The following is a 17,608-nucleotide window of genomic DNA, read 5'->3' on the forward strand; positions in this document are numbered from 1 at the left end:
GGGCTTTGGAAAGGCGGGTCTTCGTCTTGGATCTCATGAGCTTGCACAGGTGTGCTTAATGTTGTGTCCTGGCTAGAGAGACTGACAAGTCCTGACGTACAATAAGCATCGGCATAATTGGCTTTTTCTCCACCAATAATCATGTCATTTTATTTACATTTAACCCCCCCACACCCTGCAGGTCAGTGACACACACTGATCAGGCTTGTCCAAAGCCATCACAGGTGAGTGGCAGCGAATGGAGGGCTAGGTGACAAAGCGAAGTGGGAGGGAGGAATGAAGGTTGCCCATTGAACGGCTACTAAACTGCGTGGGGGGAGAGAGGGGTTGTCGGGTAAATCAGTAGGGCTGAAAGCTGGTGAGATTGGACATTAGTGCTGTAAATGGCTTTGGCCTCTTGGTCGAGATGACATGAATGAATGAAGATAGTGTTGGGAAAGTAAAGTTGATTGTTTTCACTGATGTGACACGGTGCTACGACATTGGAGTGCACATCCACAAGTATTTGGACAGTGACGCAGTTTTTATTATGTGTTTTTCCTTTATACAACATTTTATTGGTCCAAATACTTCTGGACCCAAATATGCCATCATGTGACATGACTGTAGATACGTTTGTGGCGCCCTCTATGGATTGTGATCAAAATGCTGTGGAAGACATGCGAGCATTAGGGGTGTCAGGAGACAGTTCACAAGAGGAGACGATGCACAAGATTAGGTCTCAGAGACATGACGATATACCTGTATTGTACTCTACTAATTTAATTTCTGTTACCTTGCATTGCTCCTGGCGAGGCCACACTTTCCTGCACACTGTGTGTACGCTACAAACCCCGCCTCCACCCACCGAGACAAACACTATGACCGACAAAAGGGCTCACTCCGTTCATGCCGTTGTTCTACGGAACAAACGTGCCATGGTGCACAGAGTGAATCCTCTTCCTGCCTGTTTGGAGGCGGGAGACAAAGAAAAAAGACACGCATGCACATGGCAATATTTTGAGGCTGGCAAAATTATCCACTTCATTTTCATTTATTGTGTGATTCATTCATTCATTTGTTATTGTCCCAGACCTAGTGCCCATGAGACTTTTTTTTCCTGAGTGAGAAATCTTGTCACATTTTAAATCCACTAGATCTTGTGACACCCCTAGCTAGCATACATGCAATGCAGATATCCTCAAGGTTTTGTCATCATTAGACAAATGGTCAACGAATTATGGACAATTGCTTGCCAAGGCCCGCCCCTGAAAAGACGTTTTCTTGTTTTCAACCAACCAACCAAATGTCAGTCCTAAAGGTGCATACCAAATTTCCTCTTTGGCCGAACACCATACAGAGTACATTGAGCTGTGTGAGAAATTTCAAGTCAGTCCAATTGACGGGGTTTAATAACAGCGCCATCGTGTCAGAAAAGCACAGGAAACACGGTGGAGGTGCATTTTTTCACGACCTTGTATGCATTGGTTCAGGAGTAAAGGAGTTGGCTGGCACATCCTTAGTGTAGCATGTAGGTGTGTGAATGGAGAGGACATTGTTTGAGGACCTCACACATGTCACTGCCCTGGGGGAGGGATGGTGGTGGCCTACTGTGGTGTCACCTGTCTGCAACAGGAAATCCTGCACTGTACACAACAATAGTGACAGGCTGCACACAGATGGCTTCTCTTCTAGGTTACACCCCCGTCACCACACACACCTATCTTACACAAAATCAGTGTTTCATTTCTTTAGGGTGTGTATGCTGTTATATTTAATACAGTCATCATGCAATTACAAGCTTGTAGGACGTGTCTGACTCTCCTGTTTCCTAGTAGGCGTGGCTAACATATGCCACCTTTTTGGTTGGCCCACAGGGCAGTTATGATTTAGCCTTTGAAATCTGCCTAGCAACAAGTGGCTAGTGAACGTGAACAAGAATCTGAGCAATTTTAGTGATCCAAGGTGCTGTGCCTGCCGGATAGCTGGCCGTTTGGACGGTTAGTAATCACTTCTCGGGGGTTTTCCTGTTGTCTGTGTTTTCAACTTGTAATATTTGTGAATAAATGGCGAGAAGTGACAAAATAAACACACTAACGTTAGATGTTGCTGTCTTACCAGCAATGGTATTGTACGCCATAGTCTCCACTTTGCTTCATTCATGCATTTTCTAGACCGCTTGTCTTCAGGATCATGGGTAAGCTGGAACCTATCCCAAATTAATTCAGGTGAGAGGTGGGGTCCACCCTGGACCAGCCACCAGTCATTTGGAGGGCAGTCCACCCTCAGTCTTGGTTTGGGTAAAATTGGCCTCCTCCATCGTTGTTACTAGCGTGTCTCCTATGTGTGTTATTGGTGTTTTCCATGCTATTATTATTAAGTGGAAACCCGATTGCGCCGAACCACAGTGAGCTGAGTCAAGGCCGTACCATGAAGTGGAGAAGCGGTGGTTGACACCCATTTTTGACTGACAACCACAACACTGTCCCGCCCTTCTCCATTTTAATCCCCCCCACCCCCAATCCTCCCTCCCTCTCCCTCTTTTGTTCTGGGTGACGCTCCAAAGCCGCCACGTCAGCATCTTTCCCATCTCTGATTGCCTTATTAGCCGGAGGTGGCACTCGCAGCTTTTTTGTACGCAGATGGTAGAAGAGAGGCGGGGGGGCTGTTTTGTTGTATGTGTTCTTGTGGGGCACAGCTCTTCTCAGGCTTGGCCTCTCTCAAAGATGGGCTGAAGTGCTGCTTGCGTGTTTGTTGTCAGCTAAGCTTTTGTCTTTAACCTCCTCCTCCATTGCGTCTTCTTTATTGTGAGGATTTTCTGCACTCGATCTTGTGAATGGTCCAAGTGAAGCCTGCTAGCCTGCTGTGTGTGTAATTATAATGGTTTATTTTTAAGACAATAAAAGCACAGGAAGGATGTGTGTTGAGTCTCACACACATAAAATGAAGGGCGGGGTTGCAACTGTTGAACCTCCAGCTTTTCCCAGGCAGCTGTGACTGGCACCTCACACACATCAGGTATTATGTCCACTCCTATTATGGGATGGAGTGCAACATGCTGTTTGAAGCTGACAGCACATCTGCCTCCTCGCTGGAGACTCATTCTGGCACCTCAGACAAGCATCTTACCCAGGATGGATTTCGGGAGGGAGAGGAGGAGGTAGGGGGTTGCCTTTTTTATATTCAACCCCCTTCCCCCCGTCCTGGAAATATTTAGTTTCTGTTGCTGACAACGTAGCCACATAAAAAGCGTCCCTCTTGATGGCGGCTGTGTCGTCAGGGAGCATGGGCAGCAGCAGCAACAACGAGGCTGTCATGTCCGCTGGCACTTTCCTCGCATCACGCTGGGAAGACTTCCACAGCCGCTGCCAAGTCCACTCCTTCCTGCCAACCGTGCCTTGGCAAGGCAGATGAAACTGGCATCCTCTTCCTCCACACGCTATCACTCACTTACTTGGAGCCTTGTTTGAATGCGTCAAATTTGGGAATCGTTACATGGCGGTATTTTTCATTTGGTGGTAAAATGGGGAAGTGCACCAACATGTTCCAAATGTTCTCCCAAAGGTGTGGAGGCTGTTGTAGCTGCAAAGGGATTTACTTCCTGTTCCTTTGAAAGTGTTCCTACACTTTTGTTCTTAGTATAGCTATCATGTCCGACATCAGTGACCATTGATTTCATAATTGTGCTAAATTCCCACATCCACTTTCCAAAAGTCTTCCCACGAGTGGACGCTGTCTTAGCTGTGTATACGCTCCATATTTTCTTCCCATTTCACTTTTTAGGTTTCATGGCCAAGTGTCCCAATACTTTCATCCTTCTACCACTCAGGTCAAACATTAGTGACCTCAAATTACACAAATGCATAAATATCCCCACAGACATACTGTGAAATCTTGACCAAATATTTACTTCACTTCCTGTTGTAGCACTGTCTTCATAATACATGACTGTAAGATATTAACATATCTGCTTCCTGTTTTCCAGCTTACGGTCCCGAAGATGATTTCAGAGGGGACAAGGCAGAAGATGAGGAACACCTTCAGGACGACGGCCTATCCCTGGACGGCCAGGACACAGACATGTTCAACAACGACGAGGACGGGCGGGATCGCTTCAGCTGCCAGAACTCGCCGCTCAGTAATGGCACCAACCCGGACGCCGGGTACGCCTCACCGCTCAGCACGGCCAGCGATCACCTGGCGGATCTCCAGGCGTCGCCCTTGGAGAAGCCAGAGGAGACAGTGGAGTCGATCAACGGCCAGTCCCTGCAGGACAGTTTGGCCAAAATGAAAGCGGTATACGCAAACTTGATCTCTGACGCCTCATGGTCTAGCATTGCTTTGGACATGCTGAAAAGTAAACAAGAGGATGACAAGACAGACAAAAGTGATCACAAAGCAAGCAATGGGCTCCTGAACAATCACAGCCAGTCTAGCATCCCATCAAAGACCAGATGTAGCTCAAGTAGCACCTCAGCTACGACAAATACGACCACCAGCAGTACCACGACATCGCGAACAGCATCCAGCAACAGTGGTGTCAACTCGGGACTGGCCTACGATTGGCACCAGGCTGCCTTGGCCAAAACATTGCAGCACACTCCGTACCAACTCCTCCCTGAGCCTAGCCTCTTCAGCACCGTGCAGCTATACAGGCAGAACAACAAGCTGTACGGACCTGTTTTTACAGGCGCTAGTAAGTTCCGGTGTAAGGACTGCAGTGCCGCATATGACACTTTGGTAGGACTCACTATCCACATGAACGAGACTGGACACTATCGCGACGACAATAAGGACACAGAGGACGATCGTGGCAAGAAGTGGTCCAAGCCTCGCAAGCGTTCTCTCCTGGAAATGGAGGGCAAGGAGGACGCCCAGAAAGTTCTTAAATGTATGTACTGCGGCCACTCCTTTGAGTCCTTGCAAGACCTTAGCGTCCACATGATCAAAACAAAACACTATCAGAAAGTGCCTCTAAAAGAACCAATGCCGGCTCTCACCTCCAAGCTCATCCCGCCCACCAAAAAGAGAGCCTTTCACGACTTGATGCTGCCGAACTCCCCTGATTCTGTCTCATCTGGCATCCCCCTCGGAGAGACAGCCAAAGACCAGAAGGCTATCAATCCTTATGTCACTCCCAACAACCGCTACGGTTATCAGAACGGCGCCAGTTACACCTGGCAGTTTGAGGCACGGAAGGCACAAATTCTCAAATGTATGGAATGTGGCAGTTCGCACGACACCTTGCAGCAACTGACAGCGCACATGATGGTCACAGGACACTTTCTGAAAGTCACCAATTCAGCGTCAAAAAAAGGGAAGCAGCTGGTTTTCGATCCGGTCAGCGAGGAGAAGATCCAGTCCATTCCTTTGCCGCCAACCACTACCAAACTTCCAGCTCCTAATGAGAAGTCGCAACCTGACTCCCCTTTGCAGCCGGAGGAGGAGGAGGAGAGTCAGGAGGGAGAGAATGATGAGGCAGAGGAAGTGAAAGCAGATAGAAAAATAAAAGAAGAAAAGGAGGATCCACTTGAGAAGCCTGAAAAGGCAAAATCCTACCAATATCTCAGAGAAGAAGACTTGGAGGAGACGCCTAAAGGGGGGCTAGACATCCTGAAGTCGTTGGCTAACACAGTCTCAAGTGCAATCAGCAAAGCCCAGACGGGTGCACCAACATGGGGGGGATACCCCAGCATCCATGCCGCCTATCAGCTCCACGGCTCCCTGAAATCTGTGTCTTCCTGTGCACAGGTTCAGCCTTTATTCAGCAGCAACACCTTAAAGGCACCGCCCTGCGACTTGGCGCCCTGTAGCCCCACATCACCTCCCAGCCACAGGAACAACAACATGCAGGCCATGGAAAAGTTAGTGGAGAAAGTTAGCGGGAAGAGTTCAGTGAAAGAGGAGAAGCCCTTAGAGAAGGTCAGGTGTGCTAAGTCGTCACTGACAAGTTCCAAAGAGAAACGGGCTTCACCTAAGCTGGGAGAAGACACCACCGAGTTTAGAAGCAAAGAATACGATCAAACGAGAACCAACATAAAGGAGGAGGTGACGTCACCAAAAAAGCTTGATGGCGATGGCTGCAATAATCTGAGCATCATCACTGACCACTCACCTGAGCAGCCGCTAGTTAACCCTCTCAGTGCCCTGCAGTCCATCATGAACAACCACTTGGGGAAAGCTGCTAAAGTGGCGACCGCCTTCAGCGACCCCTTTGCCATGCTTTACAAGATCAACAATAAATCTGCTCCAGTGAAGGAGCCTGTGAATGCGTACCAAAGTGACGATCAGCCCATGGACTTGACGAAATCAAAGGGCACCAACGGAGGAACGACGACAAACCATGGCCTCACCAACGGACAACCAGGTAACAAAAGCCCTCCTCTTCGGGAAAACGCTTTAATGGATATATCGGACATGGTGAAGAACCTGACAGGCCGCTTGACGCCGAAGTCTACAACGCCGTCATCTATCTCTGACAAGTCAGACGTAGATGCTGTAACTTTCGAGGACAGCCTTGAGGAACTGTCGCCTATCCAAAGAAGGAAAGGCCGGCAGTCTAACTGGAATCCCCAGCACCTCCTTATCCTCCAGGCCCAGTTTGCCTCCAGCCTGAGAGAAACCCCTGAGGGGAAGTTCGTCATCAGCGACCTCGGACCCCAGGAGAGGGTGCACATCTGCAAATTCACTGGTCTCTCCATGACCACCATATCGCATTGGCTGGCCAATGTCAAATACCAGTTGAAGCGGACAGGCGGCACCAAGTTCCTCAAGAACATGGACTCTGGCCAGCCATTGTTTTTGTGCGGCGACTGCGCTTCTCAGTTCAGAACTCCTTCCTCCTACATCCACCACTTGGAGTCCCACCTCGGGTTCACCCTGAAGGACCTCTCCAAGCTGTCCATAGATTTAATAGAGCAGCAGGTAGTCAGCAGGATGGACGAAAAGGCATTATCGGGGTTCAAAGAAGATGACAGCGTTGGCGGCGGGTGTGTGAATCAGTGCAAACTGTGCAATCGGACATTTGTGACTAAGCATGCCATCAAGTTGCACCTTTGCAAAACGCACGGCAAGTCGCCAGAGGACCATCTCATCTTTGTCAAAGACTTTGAAAAGCAGTGACTTGGCGAGGTTTTACTCGGAGCTTACTAGACGTGTACAAAGTATCAAAGCACGTTGTCATCAAAACATGCTAGCTTTACGCCACATCATGTAAGTAGTCATACATGCAGAACGTCCATAAAGGTGCGGGGGGGCCCGCACTGTTCCAAAGTTGAATTTGTGGTGATGTAACCACAGCACTGCGAAGTCACTGACTGTCGCTTTTTTTTTTTTTATAAACGCACTGCATCTTTTATGAGCCTTTTGGGAATTGTCCATCTGTTGTTTTTAAAAACTGGACCACGCTCCTTCCTGTCTGTCACGGACAACTTGCATATTATTTATGAGACGGTTGTGCATGTTTTCACATCAAAGCGGAAATTGCGTCCTGGTTTAAAATGAAATTTGACAGCCATTGAAATGAAGGAAAATTGGTATTTTCAGCTTAATTTAAACAAGTGTGAATGAATAAAAACATAATCAGGCATTTGTTTGTTTAATAGCAAAAAAAAAAAGTGTTTAAGTATCATTTCCTAATTGTTTGTACAGTATTTGCATTAGTTGTCAAATGAATGAAGTTATCGTATGAATAATCAGCAAGGACGTGCTTGCTCATTATGATTATTTGTACCATGTGCATTTTTCTATAATGTTATTTTCTAGACAAAGATGGCTGAAAGTGTAAAAAGCTACAGAGTAATGATCCCGTATTGGGGCTGACATAAAAAAGGAGGAACGGAGAATAAAGAACACATTCTCAAGGTTTTTTTTTGCAATGATGTTATTTTAGGTTGTAAAATAAACTCCATGGTTTCAAATGCAATGTTGTGCTGTCCTTTTATACTACTACTAATAAGGTATTCTGTCTATAAGTAGGCTTTACAAATACATTATCAAGGACCACAACGAGACGAATAACTTGGAAAATATACAAAAAACTAGGGATGCACGATATCTTTTTTCAAGCCTATACCAATAACTTTCTGCTTCTCAAGACCGATTTGGTACCGGTAACCTAAGTATATCTACTTTTTTCATTTAGATTGAACTGCAGTTTGTGTACACCTGCAGGTAAGAAGGAATTAGGATTTAACTGTACCTGTTGATTTGTCCTAATCAAACATCATGGTCTTACTACTATCACATCCCTAATATCAGGAGAACCAGAGTATAGAGCGGAGGGAGCCACCTGCTGTGGCCCAGCAAGGTGCACTATATTTGGGCACACACTCGGAGCAGCTGGTGTGATGCCACGGAGGTGTCTGGCAAACCTTTTGCAAACGCCGCAGCGCTGGCATTTTGGTGGCTGATAAGGTTTTTTGTATGCTCAATGTGAAAAACATTTTACTTCATTCAAAAGTTTCCAGGATACTTCGAAGGATATATACTAACACTAATTCTTAAGACTGCTTGGTGTCTGCATTATTCTTTTAATTTAATGTTGCAAAGATTATGAAGAACCTGATTGACTTTGTTTTGTTTTCCATGTCAGAGCCCCAAATGTGTGTTTATTTTAGAGCGACATAATCCCTTTATGGTGGAACAAGGCCAGATAAAACAGAGAAATATTAGTATTAGTATTTTGAAGTGTAGCTTGGCTTTGCAGTTCAGGCACCTGATGATAAAAAGAAGCCGTAGCACATTTCCTCCACTGAGGGCATTTAAGTCGACACAGTCCCGCCCCACGCTGCTCTTGAACGCTCGCCTCAGGCGCTTCTTTTCTACCCCCCAGCCTCCCCCCCACCCCTTTCTGGAAACAATGAAGGCTGCCGTGCCTTGAAGCGTTTGCTTTGTGGCAGGGAGGCAAAAGTGTTAACAGGCTTCAGTCACTCTAAAATAAGACGATGTTGAATGAAACAAAGGTGAAATAAACAGCCTTGTAATATTACGAAGAAAATTTATACATTTCTAATGATTTTAATATAAGGTGGATATCCAGCAATAGAGAGCAGCTGCTGGCTTCAAATATTTATAACTTAACATTTATTTTTGTCTCAAAACACTGATTTTCGTTCATTCGTTTTCTATGTGGCTTGTCCTCACTAGGGCCGCGGGGATCCCAGCTGACTTTGAGCAGGAGGTCGCCGGCCAATCGCAGGGCATATACATAGACAAACAACCATTCATACCTGAGTCTAACCTAATTAACCTAACATGCATATTTTCGGAATGTGGGAGGAAGCTCACACACCCACGGGAAGAACATGCAAACTCCACACAGAGATTTGCATTTTGCCCAAACGGAGATATGAATCCACATTTTCCAGATCTCCTGACAGCTAACCACTAGGTCACCTTGTGGCTACTTTGATTTTATTCTTGTAAAATTACAAATGTATTCTAGTCAATTTTACTTTTTCCCTCATTTTTTATTGTAGCTTTCTGTGTGGCCCTTCAGGGTTGTTCGGACAGGTGGTGTCAGAGGCAAGGTGCATAGATTAATTTTTTTTTTTTTTAGCACTGACCGAGAATAAAATGCATTGTGTGACCCTTCAGAGTTGTTCTGACTATTGGTATCAGAAGTGGGATCATTAGATGATATGGCTACAGTGCCAAAGAGCCTGCAAGTAAGTTTACCAATAAAAGTTACATTTACAAGAATAAAGTTGTAATATTACAAGCATTTTGCAGTTTAGAAAAATAGGGCTTTATTCTTGTTTTTTCTCCTTGTGGGCTTAAATGGTGTCAGAAGCAGGCTCCTTAGCAGTGACGAATAGAAAATAACGTTTTCATACAATTTGTTACTAAATTGTGGCGACATGCTGTCTGAGGAAGTGGCAGACTTCGTCATCTGACAGACAAACAATATGTCACCTTTTAAGTGTTCCACAATGCTAGAATAAAAATTTAAAAAACCACCCGAGACGTCTCATCATGGAGGGGAGGCTTCAATCCGATTGTCTTGTTGGCACCCCGCTGAGATGCGCCAAGATCTGGTAAGGTGTGTAGCTGTCAGGGACGAGCCTTGTTTTTGGAAGATACACAAGACATAATGCATCAGGGCGAAGGGAAACAAAAAGGAGGCTCAGTAGAGTAATGATAACTGCCAAAGTGTCCGATGGATGGAGTGTCCTTTTGGATCCATCACTGGCTTTTAGACGGCGCCTAGCAGTGCATCACTGTTGAAACTTGAGATGTTTTTATCGGAACATGTCATGTTTGATCCATTTTTATCATGTGACCTCCCTCCAAGTCTTTTGAATTAAAAGGACTACTACACTACTTCCTGCTAAAGACACTCATTTAGCATTTGGAAGGTGGAGGTTTTGACTCCTCCCTCGTTTGTGGCTCTCCCTCTTTACTGTGACTCCGTCCCTCTTACGTGCATGACATTTAACGATGCACAAATGCTGCATAACATTACCTGTACAGTAGGTTGTACACAAAAGTAGGGGTGTCACAAGATCTCGCGAGATTAAAACATGACGAGATTTCTCGTTCAGAAAAACATGTCTTGTGAGCACTACGCCTGGGACGATAAATTAATCAATCACACACTAAATGAAAATGAACTTGATCATTTTGCCAGCCGCAATGTGCATAAGTGTCTGTTTTCCTCGTGTCTAGCCTCCAAACAGGCAGGAAGAGGGTTCACTCTGTGCATTGGTTTGAGCACCTTGGCACGTTTGTTCCATAGAACGACGACATGAATGGAGTAAGCCCTATGGTCAGTCATACAGTCTCTTTTAGCGATGTGTGATACCAAGTAAAATCTACCAATCAGATAGTGATGACAAATTCACTTAATGTGTCTGGTAAATTTAAAAAGGTTGTGTATTTCATGTCATTACATAAAGAATACAAGACATTTCATTTATTTAAGTAATTTGATTTATTTATTAAATTAATTTTAATAAATTCCTAATTTAATTGAATTCTATAATAATTTAGTGAGTGTATTAAATTCGAAGATTGCAATAGTCTTTTTTTTATTGTACTTTCTTAAAAGTCATGTTAAAAATTTGTCTTGTTTCGTTCTCTTACACCCGCTCTGGTGTGAACTGAGCATCTCATGACACCCCTAGGAAATAGGAAAACAACTTATTTTTGCGTTTACAAGACTTGACAACACTGTATGAAAATGTTACTTAAAGTGTTGTCTGCATTTTTACAGCATGTGAAACTTCAATCCCTGCAACCAATTATCTCAAATTTTGAAAGTTTTAAAACTGAACCTTGAACTTTCTCCTGAATTGACTCGTCCACGTCGCTCTCACATCCTAGCTTGCCAGCGATGTTGGAAAAATGTGTCTAATAAGGACATGACTAGTCTTAATGTGGACATGAAAAGTATGCTTTGGACGTGTCCAGGTTGACCACAATGCAGACAGTGACATCACCCTCCCTTTGGAGACGCACTGATGGCATCTGGTGAAAAAATAAATAGGTTAGACTGTCTTACGGTGTCTCTTCCTGCCACTTCCTCATTATTCTTCTTCCCCCCCCATTCCTGGTTTGAATGTCAAATGTCGCGCGTGTTTCTTGTGGCGAGTAACTACTGTCACGCACTTGAGAGCCTCGGCCGCTGTGACGAGTCTCATTCACGTGGCGTCCAAAAAGCATTTGCATGAGAATAAGGCCCAAAGTCGGCCAAAGTGACACGTCGCAGACAAGCCATCAGGACTTGGCTGTCATATTAGGCGGCTAAATTCAGGTGACACCCATCCAGTGGCCTCACCCGGGCCGACCTGACACCGCTTCGTGTTCCCTGCTGTCTTCCTCTGAGGGGCTTTGTTAGAGAGGAGGGAGGGGGTTTGCTTTTAATCAGCATGACGAACCCTGCCCCCCCCCCCCACCCCCCACTCCACGGCTGTCCACACATACACACTAGGTGAGAGTGGGCATATGCTGAGGGCAGCGGGCTGGCCGGCGTGCCATCATTAGTCCAAACCTACACGGCGAGATCCTGACAACATGTCCAAGGAGTTTCATACGACCTCCACTCGGAGCATCCGCATTATGCAAAGACGCCGGCATAGCGGCGCTGTCAGGAGGCAGGAAATGCAGGCCTGCAGGGAGGAATAAGGTAGAATCAAGAAGAAAGTTGCAATGTTATGAGGATAACACATTGCTTTTCATCAAAAAAGTCAAAAGTTGGAGATTTCTAATTTGGCTGGTTGAAACAAATGTGTGTCCACACAGTGCGGGATTGGTAAATAGTTGCATCCAGATGGGAACGGATCATTCAGTGAAAACTATGTAATACACAAGGCACACCTACATGTGGCGCTGTGAACAGACATGCACACTGAACCACATGACACACCAAACCATAGAGGAAGAAAGAATGCATGTGCAGAAGTCTGCTGTCTCCGACTTACAAGAAGAGGAATTACTTCTGCGAGTTATTATGAAGTATAAGAGGACAAAATGTCAGGAGAATGTTGATTATGCTGACTTGTCGTCAAAGCTCACTTCTGGTCACGTGACGGCGACGAGGTGGCGGTGGGTCGGGGACGTCACAAGCCGCCGTTTTCGGATTTTTCCACTCTGGAAGCAGTTTTTTAAAAATAACGTTTCAGGGCACCTAGAATGCCGTTTCCTGAAAGAACAAAAATCCTTTTCCAATTTGACCTGAAAAACATTTCAGAGGAAAATTAGGTTGGCATCGCCATCGGACAAGCGAGGTGTCCACGGCTCCCTAAAGTCCTGGTTCTCTACAGCCACAGCTTTTTTTTTTTTTTTTACCTAATTAGAGACCCCTGTGCTTATTTGTTTTGGTAGACGCACCCGTCGACTATAAGCTGCATCAACTGGAGCATTTCGGTTTTAGCCCACATTAACCTCATTGAATGTTTTTTTACTACAGTAGTACAGTAAAAAATACCTGTTGCTGTGCTGTACAAGTTTTTTTTTTTTTTTTAGGTTTTAGCGTCCTCCCTCGTATCGTCCCTGTCCAAACTGTCCAGCCTAGCTCGCTTCATGTGTCAAACTCCACTCCTGAGCTCCCACTTTTAGCTCCACGCTGTCACTTCAGGACGGGAGTATTAACGTGTGACACCCACAACGGCCTCAGCGCCGTGATTGAGCGCCGGGTGCCGTCTTTACCTTCGCTCCAAGTTAAGCCGACCATCGGCGTCGTTACAAAGAGACGTGACAGCAGCAAGGAGGAGTGAGGATGGGGTGGGGGGTGTAAAAGTGGAAAATGAGGCCTTCCCGCCACTCAGTGAGGAGCCTTTTGACAATCATAGGCTGTCATCACTTCCTGATCACCACTGTCGGCAAGACTCGCGCTCAATCACCACACACGCGGTTATTCCGACTTGTGTTATTTATGTACGCATCACGCCGACAAACATCACACACGTCGGAAACCCTAAAAATAAAAGACACTAGCTTAGACACTTGTCTCCACGGAGACTTTGTAAACACACAGGATCAGTTGTCACAGTTGGGACTGTTGAGTTAGGAAGTTCACTACCAGGCAAAAACCACAGCAACTCCACAAATGGTCACAAAGATCCATTACTTTTTGCGTTTTTAATGTAGTTTTTTTTGTTGTATTCATTTCGAATTGAGTTTGATTTATAGGTATTTTTAATTTTAGGGGTTAGTAGGACTGTCAAATGATTATAAATTATAATCAAAATCATCACAATTTTCGAATGAATCTTGATTGATCATGTGTAACTGTGTGAAACATGCCCTTTTTATGGTGTTTTATATAGCATCTTAATAGCTTGACCTGCTATATGTTGACTTCACATTTGGAGTGTAGATACTGTATATTTTCTGGGATTTCCGAGCATACTTAAATGCAGCAAATTGTACTTCGGCACCGAGAGTTACGTTAGCGAGTGATAACGATATCCAATTGCTGTTTTTCTCTGCATTTCTGTTTATTTAGACCACACGTACACGCGTAATAAAGACGTTGTTGTGTTCCGGGGAGGACTAGAGCCGTGTTTGTCTGTTGGAGGTACGTATATGCTGTTGGAATTGCACTGCTGTTTATGTGTTCAGGTCAGAATAAAGTTATTGAAGAGCGGCAGACTCTGTGGGGACGTTATTGTGCTGCCGTCATAACAGAGTGGTAGCTTGACGTGGTGTGCATATATATAGTCTATATATTTTTACTATGTTTTTGTCTTTGTATTCAGTTCAATTCATAATTTGTTAGCCTCAAGACCCAAGTATTGCTTCTTAGTTGAAATGATTAAATAACCTAATCAATGTGACTGCAGTTTGAATTATGGAATTTTTTGGTCTGTAGTTATTCTTTTAATAAATACGTTCTTTGTTTGAGGTTTTTTTATCATCAAGTTCAGCGAAACGCTGCAGTTTTACACCAACGCAACCTAGTCATAATAGTCATAGTTGTGATATTTTAGAGAGGTATACAAAGATATTTGTCTCCAATCCAAAAAAATGGAATTTACATTTTAATATAAGCAAAAATAAATTAGCTTGAAAATAAAATATATTGTAAAAGTTTGTTGGCTCCTGCAGTCATTAAAATGACCTTTCCTCCTGCCAACTTCCATATTATTGCCAACTTCAGAGTGCGTGCGTGTGTGTGAGACAGGCTAGGAAAAGGACAATGTTGTAGAAGGAGCCTTGTCGTCTTTGTGTTATTATTGTTGTTGACACACAGTAAGACAAACAGCACCCACAACATTCTGAATGACTGTTAGCCTTTTTTTCCCCCAGCATTCCCTCCCACTCAGGCATCACTTTAGCGCAGCCTCGCTTGGCATTTTTTTCCCCGTTTTTGTCATCAACTCCGACGTTATTAATGCACCAATTAAAAAAGATTTATATAAAGAAATATGCAAATGTGTGTTTTTGGTGATAATGTGTGTCTGAGCTAAAAGTGTATTTATTTTCATCCACCGTGACAAACAAACACAATAATCCTATTATATGTGTGTGTGTGTTTTTTTTTTTTTTTTTTTTTTTGAATGGCACGCTTTTTTTTTTGCACTTGCCAGTTGTAACGTGTTGTGACGCAGTCACGTGCTCGCTCACGCCCTCTAGGGCAAAGTTTAACTACATAGCTTAGCATGTTAGCGATGTTGTGACCATGCAGTGTTTGCAATGTGGTTCCTTTGCGAGCTTGCTAGCTAGTTAAGACTACTTTCTCGTTCACAGATGATGACCAACGCTAACAACTGAAGTCCTGCATCTGCACCTTTATCCAGATACTCACCAAAAAGCTTCTTCCTCAGCCTATGGACGCCCCTTTGCAAATGTTCAGAGAAAGTGTTTGTAAAAACTGGCAACATTAACACTATGTACAACAAAATAAAATGTTCAGCTCTTAAAATAAACAAATTGGGGGGGGTTGTCTTATCTGAATCACGTGTGGAGTGAAATTGTCGTCCGATGTCCTCAGGGCCGATGCCACAGCTGCTTCAATCCCAGTCCTCAAGAAGAAAGACATAACTATTCATCATAGACTCACATGCATTTTTATATCATGAAAAGAACCTTTACAAACTAAACTATATTTTTAAACAACTTTTAAATCTCTATGTATCCTTTTTAAATACTACTTTACCTATATACCTCTTATAGCAAGTTACACGAGAGTTTTCATACCCAAAATGGAATAAGTAATTGGAATAAAGCAACCTAGCTTTGCTAGCTTCCATTGGCACCTCTGTAACACGTGTAACCTTTGTGCTAACTCAATGATTAGCATTAGCATTGTGCTAATCGCCACTTAGCATCCCCTTTACCAACTTTAACACAGTATAATAGTACAAAATATCACAGTGGTGTACTCCGATTGGTTTTAAAGAAATATCCAGCAATGTATAGCATAGCATACATATTAACAGACAACGTGAAGACTTAGCCTCTTAACCATGCTATGTTGACCTGAGCTCACACGAGGCATCCTCGATGAAATGGCTCCTCAGGTCACTACATGTGTACACTTCTTAATCCTAACAAGTAAGCAACACTCATTAGACAGTACTATGAGTGGATTAATCATATTTTTATAACTTTCATGTCGTATTTCATACCGGGTGGTTCTTCAGCTCGGTTACGGTGCTTCCTCAGACACGCCTCATTAAGAAAAGACGCAATGAAAATCAATCTCAACTGTTATACTAGCGATATCTGCCACCTATTGGCGGTTGTGCAGAATGCATCTCGATCACGTTGGTTTAGTAACCATGTTTCCCATATGGGTTGCATAGGTTGTTTGTTTTTTTAAATCCTGCTAACTGTTTTGCTGTTTTACTGTCACCTTGACTGCTGCACAGTACCATAGCGTCACCCTTTGTTGGTACCCCACAAAAAGTTCTGTGCATGAATTACTTTGGTACCCTTTCACAGTTTTGCAATGAACATTAATATTTCTGGAATGGGGATGTATTTCAGGACAAGAGTGCTCTACTGTTTTTAACAATCTACTGACAAAAAAGCCATTCAAAGATCCTCTATACGACAGGAGCGCACTGCTTCTTTTTAAGACCTACTGCAAACATGCCAGTCAGAGATCCTCCATATCAAAGATCCTCAATATGACAAAAGATGCCCTACATGGAAGGAGTTTTATTCTCTCATGTAAGATGCTCTATACGACATTATTTCTCTGGTATTTTTAAGGCTATGGCAAAACTGATCAAAGATCCTCTATATGACAGGAGCGCTCTGCTTTTTTAAGGACCGACTGCAAAAAGGCTAGTCAAACATCCTCAATACGACAGCAGTTCCCTCCTGTTTTTAAGGATCTGCCACAAAAGCACTAATCAAAGCCCCCCCTGCTGCTGCTTTTAGGACCTACTGCAAAAATGCTTGTCAAAGATCCTCTAAATGACAGAAACCCTCTGCTGTTTTGAAGAACCATCTTCGATATGACAGCCATTTTCTTCGTTTTTTAAAGACCTACTGCCAAAAAGAATGCTAGCCAAAGAGCCTCAATATGACAGCCGCTCCCTTCTGTTTTTAAGGATCTGCTGCAAAAACACTAATCAAAGATCCTCTATGTGACAGAAGCGCTCTTTTTTTTTTAAGGCCCTATTGCAAGAACGCTCGTCAAAGATCCTGGACGTGCCAGGAGCTCTCTTCTGTTTTGAAGGACCTGCTGCCAAAACGCTAGTCAACCCAAGGTTATTGTATCAGGTTCCTGTCGTATAGAGGATCTTTGACACGCTTGCTTTAGTGCTGAGTATGTGGTGTGTTTTGGTGAAGCTGTGGACTTGTGTTGAGGTTCTTTAAAGGGTGAAATGTGGCGTGGAACAATGCGGTGGATGAACGAGGCTAATTTGCTCTTCAGACGTGAGCGGAAGGGGAAAAAAGTGTTGCATAAATGAAGTTTTCCACAAAGAGAGCGTGATTAAAGTTGGACTGATGTTCCTCAGAAGTTGGTTTATTTCCTGGTGTAATGCGTGTGCCATCGCCTACGTAGGTTACGGCGGCGCTGTGACGAGACATGAAAACATTCCCGGTGAAAGGTGCGTCAGGAGAGCTTGTCGCTGCCTTAACCCCCCGAGATGAAAGAGGTCTGGGTTCAAGGATTTGGCTGCCACGCTTAAACGCGGCTAAGATTCCAACAAACACTTCTTCAATAATT

At 44.2% G+C, this 17,608-nt stretch overlaps 1 protein-coding gene and 1 long non-coding RNA gene across 8 annotated transcripts in view; one reads left to right on the forward strand and one right to left on the reverse strand.

Moving 5' to 3' along the window:
* LOC129172790 (teashirt homolog 1-like) overlaps positions 1-8,058 on the forward strand; it is a 150,397-nt gene extending 142,339 nt beyond the window's left edge. For all 6 annotated transcript variants that reach the window (XM_054762841.1, XM_054762839.1, XM_054762840.1 and 3 more), the window contains one exon: positions 3,965-8,058. In XM_054762841.1, the coding sequence (XP_054618816.1) occupies positions 3,965-7,101 (3,137 nt within the window). In that variant the 3' untranslated portion in view covers positions 7,102-8,058. The remainder of the gene's footprint in view (positions 1-3,964) is intronic.
* Positions 8,059-8,879: 821 nt separating this feature from the next.
* LOC129172792 (uncharacterized) lies at positions 8,880-16,208 on the reverse strand. Of its 2 annotated transcripts, none has more exons than XR_008567096.1 (3): positions 16,053-16,208; positions 15,904-15,971; positions 8,880-15,446 (listed from the first exon to the last, which is right to left on the reverse strand). It is a non-coding gene; the product is annotated as an uncharacterized LOC129172792 (long non-coding RNA). The 2 variants fall into 2 exon arrangements; XR_008567095.1 differs by having other exon boundaries at positions 15,890-15,971.
* Between the last annotated feature and the right edge of the window lie 1,400 nt (positions 16,209-17,608).

The sequence above is a fragment of the Dunckerocampus dactyliophorus genome, chromosome 20 (genome assembly GCF_027744805.1).
Source record: "Dunckerocampus dactyliophorus isolate RoL2022-P2 chromosome 20, RoL_Ddac_1.1, whole genome shotgun sequence".
Classification (NCBI taxonomy): Eukaryota; Metazoa; Chordata; class Actinopteri; order Syngnathiformes; family Syngnathidae; genus Dunckerocampus; species Dunckerocampus dactyliophorus.